The sequence below is a fragment of the Gymnoscopelus braueri genome (assembly GCF_963280865.1).
Source record: "Gymnoscopelus braueri genome assembly, chromosome: 11".
Lineage (NCBI taxonomy): Eukaryota > Metazoa > Chordata > Actinopteri > Myctophiformes > Myctophidae > Gymnoscopelus > Gymnoscopelus braueri.
The window spans coordinates 49,970,134-49,979,916 of NC_137613.1; the positions used below are offsets into that span (position 1 = coordinate 49,970,134).

The window sequence follows — 9,783 nt, forward strand, 5'->3', positions numbered from 1 at the left end:
ATTTCATAGATGGCTTCATAGACTTGTTTGTTTGACAGTGTTTTGTCATCAGTGTTGTATGTAAATGTATGTCAAGTGGTTAATGTATAATAATAATAAGGGTAATAATAATAATAATAATAATAATAATAATAATAATAATAATAATAATAATAATAATAATAATAATGATATCACACAAATAATTGGTACACTGAGGGGTTCCGGACCCCCTGTTGAAGACCCATAACATATTTTTAAATCCCCACTTTTAATAATGATAATTTTTTTTTTTTTAAGTTTACAGATCTTAAAATATACTGTAGATGGACTGCATGTACATTGTAGGGTCTATTTGTAACCCTTAAGGAACCCTGAAAGTGGGGGATTTTAGAACCCCTGATCACATAAATGCAAAAGCCTTTCAGAACAGTATTAGCACCAGTAGGCTATACGCCTGTGTGGACCTGGGATCAAACACGGCACCACTTTCCTGACCTCAAACTACACAACTGGTTCTCAACATGGGGTCCGTGGACCCCCAGGGGTCCTTGGGGGGGTTCCAGGGGGTCCCCAGCAAAATGAGGAAAAGGTTAATAAACACTTGAACCCTATTTTATATTTCGGCCATTCAACAATAGCATATTTTTTTTAAACACTTGGAACAAATCTTGACAACATATTCTGTTATGGGGGTCCCTGGCACAACATCCTTTCAAATGGGGGTCCGTGGCCAAATACGTTTACATTTTCAGTTTGAGAACCAGCGAACTAGACCATGGTGTCATAGTGACCAAATATTTCCAAGTGAGGCGGTTTAGCCCACATAACAGTGTGTATTTGATGAACAAGTTGTAAACATTGACACACTACATTCTAAGATGAACAAGATATACAGTATACATGGACATACAGTACTACAAGAATACATCACCAATCAGTGTCATTCTTGAAAGGTACATTTTATTTCTTGCTCTTCAAAGTGCTCTCTTCATTTGCACATTAATTACAACTGCAGATTTTTGAAGAATCCCATTTCCCAGCTGCAGCTAAAGAACCAATCATTCGTATAAGAATCATTACATTCTTATTTTCAATGAACTGTTCTATAGTAATTACTTTAAAGAAAAACACATTAACAAAAAAAAATATGTTATTCCTGATAGACATGATTCCTGCAAAGTAATGAATGAAAATGGTGAGATTAACTCAAAACTGAATGTCATAAAATAAAATATACAATCAAGTCCTTGTACCAAAGTAGAACATCTAAATACTGTACTTGATTAAATGGAAACTCTACTTAAAATATTAGTCTTTGGCTGTACTTCCGACATGTACAATAAAGTTCTTCTGTTTCAATAGATAGCCTAATAGAACATATATGCCTATAACAACAGTTATTGTACATGACGTAAATATATAACAACACATATAGAAAAAAATGTTAAATGACTTGATTTGAAACAACAGTGACAGAAAATAAACCTATAGTAGATGAACCCTTCAATGTACATATAAATGAACCTTTCCATGTAAAGCAGAGGATTATGCTTACTTTATATTCTGTTGTACAACATACTGTAGTTGTGTGGTGGAAATAGCAGTCTCACTAAATTGTGAGCTTGTAGATGAGCAATTTTTTCGTCTCACTATACATCCAGCTTTATACAGATACTATTTTCACCGGTGCCGTACCCATTATCCATAAACTCAAATAGTTCAACTGAGCTATTTGGAAATGTTTTTAAAAATAGTTTAAAAAAATCGCAAAGAAGTTTAGGGATAATGGGTAAGGCACTGACGAAAATAAGGCCCTTATAGTCTAATCTGTGAGATTGACAGAAGAGATGATCAGGGGAGCAGAGTTTTTGCCATCATTATTGAGATAAGGACTGAAGTATGGGTAGAGTTTCTCAGTGAAGGTGCAGCCAGTGAAAGAGTAGAGATGAACTCTGGTCTCCACATCATAAAAGGAGACCAGACCCTCCTCATAATCCACAAACACTCCCACTTTCTGGACCTCCTCTCTTACAGGGAGGGGGACAGGAGGGCTAGCAGCAGCCCTGTACTCATGTCCCTTCCTCAACCATATAGACCAGTAACCCTTGTTGTGGCTCAGTGTTATTTTTCCCTTCCTGTTGATGGACTCTCTGGCCACTCCTAAAGTCCAGTCAGTCTTTCCTTTAACCTGAACCTCATAGTAAAACCTTCCGGAGGAGAAGCTTTGTTTTCCTAAGACATTGGGACATGTAGAGAATCTCTCTGGGTTGTCAGGGAGATTATTCCTTATGTCTCCATCACTCACTTGTTTTCCATTCTTAGACAGGATGAGATCACAGTGTGCTGTATCAGGGTCCAGAGTTACATCCACTGCATATTGCTGGATCCTCCTCAGCTCAGCATTACGCAGCTTCTCCATCTCTTTGCTGAGTGTCTTCTCCAGCTGAGCCACAGCTGTCCTCACAGTCCCCACATATGAAGGCTGATGGACATTGACATTTGTCCAGTCCTTGGTGGGTGGAGGAGTGTTGATGCATGGGAAGTTCTGGAGAAGATGGAGGTGGTCTTCAGTGTGTGAGAGCTGCTTCAGCTCAGAGCTTCTCTTCTCTAACTGAGTGAGCTCTAGTTGAAGCTCTTTAATGAAGCCTTCAGCCTGTTTCTCTGTTGTTTTCTGCTTCTCTTCAATCACATCAATGAGCTCAGCCTGGCTTCTCTCAATACAGCTCGCCAGAGCGGTGAAGATCTGAACACTATCTGCTATCTCTCTGTCTGCATCTTTGTTGCTGAGCTCTACTGAATGTTTGAGCTTCTGAATCTTCAGGTGTCTCTCCTGGATCATCTGCTGAACTTCCGCCTCTGTCTTTCCCAGCTGAGCCTTCTTTCCTTCATAATCTTCTTCCAGAGATACAATTTGATGGAACTTATGGCAGAACTGACAAGCACACGTGTGGTCAGTCTTATATAACAGCTCCAGAGGTCTGTCATGTTTCTTACACATAATGTCCTCCAGGTTCTTTACTGGGTTGATTAGTTTGTGTCGTTTTAATGTTGTGACTCTCTTATGAGGCTCCAGGTGAGTCTCACAGTAGGAGGTCAGACACACCAGGCAGGACTTCAGGGCTTTGAGTTTGGTGTCAGTACAGATGTCACAGGAGACTTCATCTGGTTTGGCAGCTTCTTGATTTGAGTTGGAAGTTTCTTTCAGCTGCTTTGACTTCCGGAACTGATCAGCCATCTCTGCCAGAACTTTATTAACAAAGACTTCTGGTCTCCTATAGAAGTTTTTGTTGCATAGTGGACACTTAGACACAGCAGTACTGTCCCAGTGATGTGTGATACAGGTTTTGCAGTAGTTGTGTCCACATGGAGTGGTGATTGGATCAGTGAACACATCCAGACAGATAGAACACAGGAACTGCTCTTCAGAATGGAGACTGCTGGCAGACGCCATTTCCACACACTGAGAATATGAATAGAAATATAAATTATTCTTATACCAACAAACTTAGATTGTAAAATATTAGGTAGTACAGTGTATATATACCAGGGTTGGCAACCTTTTTTCACATGAACTGCCATATCTTTATTTTCTTAATAGTCTGTGTTTAGCCATAGTCATTATGACACCACATAAAAATAAAAAAAATCCAACAGATTTTGATAATACAGTAACACCGATTTTAATATTTTCTTTTACATCAGGACATTTTAATGGTCATTAAACTCTGACCCCACCTATCTCCCAGGCTCTCACCCATCTTAATCATCAGTCAGAGTTCAGAGTTTGCATACCTGGACACACACGTTTGACGACTCTGCTTTCTCTCTCTGTCTCAAAGTAGTCTTTCAAGCTAATAACTAATCTATCAAAATTCATTGTGTTTTGTTGGCTTGTCATGCCATGTAGATTTTGTGATACATCTTTTGTTGTTTTGGTGTAAGTAATTTTGTGGTGTATAGGTTTTTGTTCAAATAATTAAAACAAAAATCTAGGAACTGAATCATTCTGGGTGTGGAATGGCTATAAAGATTGCCTACTAGTAAAGATGAAAATAAAAATAATAATGTATTGACAGCCTACACTACCTACTGAGGACTTTAAGAAAAAATTACCTAGTTCACATCACACAGTCAAAAAACAAAGGCTTCATTATACAAAAATGGCCATAATGATTTTTTTTGCAATGTTTACGGCAGAGTAGGCCTCTCATTCAGTGGACTTTAATGACCAAATTAATAAAAAAAAAATACAAAAAAAAGTATAGCATGCCATGTCAGGTTCAACCCATTTCATTGAGCTTGTGTGCCTGTGGATCCCCGACTATACTGTAAATCAAATTAGTCAAAGCATGTATAGCTTGCTGCTTAGCAGAAACGAAAATTCTAAAATATATTTTAAAGATAAATATATATATATATATATATATATATATATAACAGCTGATAGCTTCCTTTCTCGGCTTTCAGGGGGTGTAGTTCCAGACTCTGCATAGCATTCAGAGATTGTGGAATAGTTCTCTGGCTATGCAAGCCTAGTCTCAAAGTGACGTGTAACACTGGATGTTGGGCAAACAATATTTTCAAGACATGAACATAAACAAAACATCTTTGAGGGCTGGTATGCCCGGATATCTATCGTCTTTCTTTGCTTTTTTGCCATTGGTCTCTGAGCCAGAACTGTGTGATTGAGCAACATAGGTTACATGCTCCAAGGTGCACGCAAAACTAAGTAAGATAGGCAGTGTAGGTCCTGAATAGGAGGAAAGATGATGTGCTGGAGGTAATTTGCATACACATATAATATAAGGGGGCTTAAATTCATTGACAACATAAAACAAAATCTTATCTATTCTGTACTCACCTGTCTATGTTCTTAAGTCTTCACTGTTAATGATGCAATCCTGTTGATGTGAGGTTTATGTTTGATAATACAATCTGAGCTGTCACACTGCTTTGGGTGTGTGTTTTACAAGGTGTGAAGGAATGCTGGTTGGCATCTTAATAATGTGTCAGAACCAGAAGTGCAAGTTAACCCTTCGCAGATCTTTTTCATGATGTCAACAGGTTGACAATTGCAGATTGCAGTAGGAGGTTCATGATTTGCGGCATTTTTTGCAAAAGGGGCCCCTCCCACAAACTTTGGAAAAAATCTGACCGATACCTCTTGATCACAGAGATGATGTGTACCCATTTGTGTGAGTTCTGTACAAAATCTGTAGTAATACAAGCAAAAAGTGTGTTTTTAAGAAAATATAAAATGACGTAAAACGAGTCAGGTGGAAATGAGGAGGTTCTTCCTTGGCCGACTGGGAGTGTGCACTGTGCATGCAAAGTGTCACACTGATCGGTTCAGCGGTGCCCAACATTAGCTACTCAGCGAAACAGACACACATGAACAGGGGTGAAATATATATAATCTCCACCACCCGGCCGTTCTGACATGGCGGAGATAAATATAAATGTGAAATATAGTTATATATCTATATAGTAGTTAGCTATTCTAAAACAAAAAACAAAAAATAAACTGGGAAGTCATCCACTGTATACTGGGCTGGCAGATGTCAAGTGTTAGACCACGAACATGCTTGTCCAAATATCCGTGCCAGGACAAGTTGATGACCGCTGATAGAATTATATATATATACACAGTATATATATATATATATATATATATATATATATACACACACACACACACACACACACACACACACACACACACACACACACACACACACACACACACACACACACACACAGTATAGTGAATAATGAGAACATCTTTGTGGTCAAGTGGTTACGTTTGTCATAAGGAGAGCTTGGTAACAATGATGTTCCATAAAGGGCTATAAAATGACCATAAAACACTATTATGCTACTTAACAATCTGATATCCAACTCCAAGGCACAATATAATATAGCAATTTCCTATGGCATTTTAATTTGTGCACTTTTTGCATCAGAATTTGCATCAGTTTTAAATAACTAGCATATAGTATGGATCAATCATCATTTATGGAGCTATTGTGACTTTGAGCTGCATGCAGACATTAAAGTAGATTTAATCTGCTTTGTTGTAATAACTTGTCAGTGATGTGCAGGTTGGAGAGTAGTTGTTTGTGAAATGTGTCTCCAACACCTGCCACAGTTGTAGACAGAATGCATTAAACATTCACACTGTCCACATCAAACATACAATATGATATCAATTGTTCAACATTCACACTTCTCGTGTCATCAGTGCCCATACCCTAGGTGGGGTTGGCGAAAGGGCCTTTCTATGTGGAGTTTGCATGTTCTCCCCGTGTCCCCTAGGCTAGGTACCTCACAAAAAAACATGCAGTAATCCTGGACTCTATACTGCCTCCCCCTGGTCAGCCGGGCGCCTGATGGAGGGGAAAGTAACTGGTTGGATTAACGTGTTCCTTCCACGCCCTACTGGGGAAACTCCCCCCTGTCAGGTGATGCAGTCTGCACTTTTAGATCTGCTATTTTTGAACAATTTGGAAAATTCTTGACAAATCTGTTATTGGGGTCGCTGTCATAAAGTCCTTTCAAATCTGGGGGTCCGTGACATATTGAACACATTTTTCCATTGTGCAATGCACAAGTACACATTGGCATATTAAAAAAGGTATTCTTGAAAGTTTCATTTTTAGTTTTGCACATCAAATTGAGTAAAATTCAAGGAGTTCACACACAGATTTGCACATTGATAACGACTGCAGATTTATTTAGAAGAATCACATTTTGCAGCTACATGAAAGAACCAATGATTACCTTCAGCATAAATACATTTTGTTGTAATACATTTAATAAAACAGTTAATCTTCAATTAACTGTTCTATATTGCTTTAGTTTTTAAATAAAATTGTGTTATTCTTGATATGCATGATTCCTGCATAATACAAATGAAAATTAAATGAGTTTAACATAAACCTGAATAAAACCATAGCATAGAGTATACAATCAAGTCCTTGCACCAATTATAAATGTAGACAATTGAACAGTCTTGCAGACAGGGAATACATTTATTCTGAACTTGATTCAATGTAAACTCTACTTACAATATTTGTCTTTGGCTGTACTTCAGACATGCAGTTATATGTTTCAATATTAGAACACATGTATGGGACAAATAACAACAGTTATATGACATCTATAACAACACATGGAACAACAGTTAAATGGCTTGATTTGAATCCCTCAATATACGGTTGCAACAGTTACTCAAACTAATCCATTTAATCTATTATAAAAGATAATAATCGATTTGACCAAAAATAATCAATTTTGTGAGGAAAAATATTTAGCTTTTTTGTGCGTTGATTCCTTTAAAATTTAACAAATTATGAAAGAAAATGTGGTCCTCGATTAATCAAACAAGTTCTCCAGGAAATAATCGATAGTTGCAGCTCTACTTCAATATACACATTTGCTTTCTTAAATGAAAATACAAGTTGTTCATGTAAAGCAGAGGATTATGCTTAATTTATACTCTGCTGTAATTTATACAAGCTCACAATGCATTGCATAGCGATCTATTATGAGCCTGTTAATAAGTCGTATTTTGAAATATATATCAAGCTTTATACAGGCACTTAGTCTAATCTGTGTGATTGACAAGAGAGATGATCAGGGGAGCAGAGTTTTTACCATCATTATTAAGATAAGGATTGAAGTATGGGTAGATGTTCTCAGTGAAGGTGCAGCCTGTGAAAGAGTAGAGATGAACTCTGGCCTCCACATCATAAAAGGAGACCAGACCCGCCTCATAATCCACAAACACTCCTACTGTCTGGACCTTCTCTCTTACAGGGAGGAGAACAGCCGAGTTATCACCAGCCCAGTACTGATTTCCCTTCCTCAACCCTATAGACCAGTAACCATGGTTTGGGATTAGTTTAATTGCTCTCTTCCTGTTGACAGACTCTCTGACCACTCCTAGAGTCCAGGAAGTCTTCTCTTTAACCTGAACCTCAAAGTAAAACCTTCCTGAGGAGAAGCTTTGTTTTCCTAAGACATTGGGACATCTAGAGAATCTCTCAATGTTGTCTGGGAGATTATTTTTGTCTCCAAAACTCACTTGTTTTCTATCCTCAGACACAATGAGATAGGGATTTGCTGTATCAGGGTCCAGAGTTACATCCACTGCATATTGCTGGATCCTCCTCAGCTCAGCATCACGCAGCTTCTCCACCTCTTGACTGAGTTTCTTCTCCAGCTGAGCCACAGCTGTCCTCAAAGTCCCCACATATGAAGACTGAGGGACATTGACCTTTGTCCAGTCCTTGATGGGTGGAGGAGTGTTGATGGATGGGAAGCTCTGGGGGATGTGGAGGTGGTCTTCATTGTGTGAGAGCTGCTTCAGCTCAGAGCTTCTCTTCTCTAACTGAGTGATTTCCAGTTGAAGCTCATTAATGAAGCCTTCAGCCTGTTTCTCTGTTGTTTTCTGCTTCTCTTCAATCACATCAATGAGCTCAGCCTGGCTTCTCTGAATACAGTTTATTAGAGCAGTGAAGCCCTGCACACTGTCTGCTATCTCTCTGTCTGCATCTTTCTTGCTGAGCTCTACTGAGTGTTTGAGCTCCTGCATCTTCATGTGTCTGTCCTGGATCATCTGCTGAACTTCGGCCTCTGTCTTTCTTTCATATTCTTCTTTCCACTTGTGCCTCCTGAATTGAACAGCCAACTCAGCGAGAACTTTATTAACGGAGAGTTCTGGTCTCTTGCCGAAGGCTTTGTTACATAATGGACACTTTGAAGCACCAGCATTTTCCCAGTTATATGTGATACAGGTTTTGTAGTAGTTGTGTCCACATGGAGTGGTGATTGGATCAGTGAACACATCCAGACAGATAGAACACAGGAAGTGCTCTTCAGACAGGAGACTGCTGGCATACGCCATTTCTACACACTATAGGAATATGAATGAAAACATCATTAGTTCTTATACCAACAAAGTTAAAGTATAAAATATAGCACAGTACACAGTACTAGTGTACTAGATTTTCAGGCCTTCAAATCTATTCCCATATTGCGCTGATCAAAGCAATGGTCACCGAGTTGAGCCAATTGAAGTGTTAAACACTGCTGTAACGCTGCTGTAGTGCCTCATTTGTGTGTGTGTGTGTGTGTGTGTGTGTGTGTGTGTGTGTGTGTGTGTGAGTGTGTGTGTGTGTGTGTGTGTGTGTGTGTGTGTGTGTGTGTGTGTGTGTGTGTGTGTGTGTGTGTGTGTGTGTGTGTGTGTGTGTGTGTGTGTGTGTGTGTGTGTGTGTGTGTGTGTGTGTGTGTGTTTGTGTGTGTGTAGTATTAGTGCCAATTGGCGTAGGTTTGTCTAACACACGTAGTCCCTGATGTGATTGTTCTTATGGCAGACCCAACAGTATTTGTGCCAAATTTGGTGTAGATTGGAATTATACACGTGGCCCCTGGTGTGACTATTGTCATAGAAATAGAACAAATAGAACAAGAGAAGAATTTCAGGCATTTTTGTCATGCTGTGTACTGAAAATTGTATCTATCCTGTACTCACCTGTCTGTCCTTAAGTCTTCTCTGTTAATGCAATCCTGTTGATCCGAGGTTCATGTAGAGAATAATGATGTCAGCTTTTTAATTGTGGTTCTGATGAATCATTAAGATGACAGTCAACTTTGCGTCACAACTTGTAAAAGTTAACCCTTCAATAGACTCTTTCATGCTGTGAGCAGGTTGATAAAATGCTGAATAAAAATGTAAATTTCATACCATATTTACATTTATATTCTATTTCTATTTACCGTTTTTCTATAAGGTGAATA

At 38.6% G+C, this 9,783-nt stretch overlaps 1 protein-coding gene across 2 annotated transcripts; it reads right to left on the reverse strand.

The window, feature by feature from the left end:
- Nucleotides 1–1,804: 1,804 nt before the first annotated feature.
- Nucleotides 1,805–9,531, reverse strand: LOC308095837 (E3 ubiquitin-protein ligase TRIM21-like; the record flags this gene model as incomplete). Of its 2 annotated transcripts, none has more annotated exons than XM_080442946.1 (2): nt 9,518–9,531; nt 1,805–3,442 (listed from the first exon to the last, which is right to left on the reverse strand). In XM_080442946.1, exon 2 carries the CDS (start codon nt 3,431–3,433, stop codon nt 1,805–1,807), a length of 1,629 nt encoding a protein of 542 aa, XP_080299072.1. In that variant the 5' UTR covers nt 3,434–3,442; nt 9,518–9,531. The 2 variants fall into 2 exon arrangements, with proteins under 2 accessions (XP_080299072.1, XP_080299071.1); XM_080442945.1 differs by lacking the exon at nt 9,518–9,531 and adding an exon at nt 4,844–4,952.
- Between the last annotated feature and the right edge of the window lie 252 nt (nt 9,532–9,783).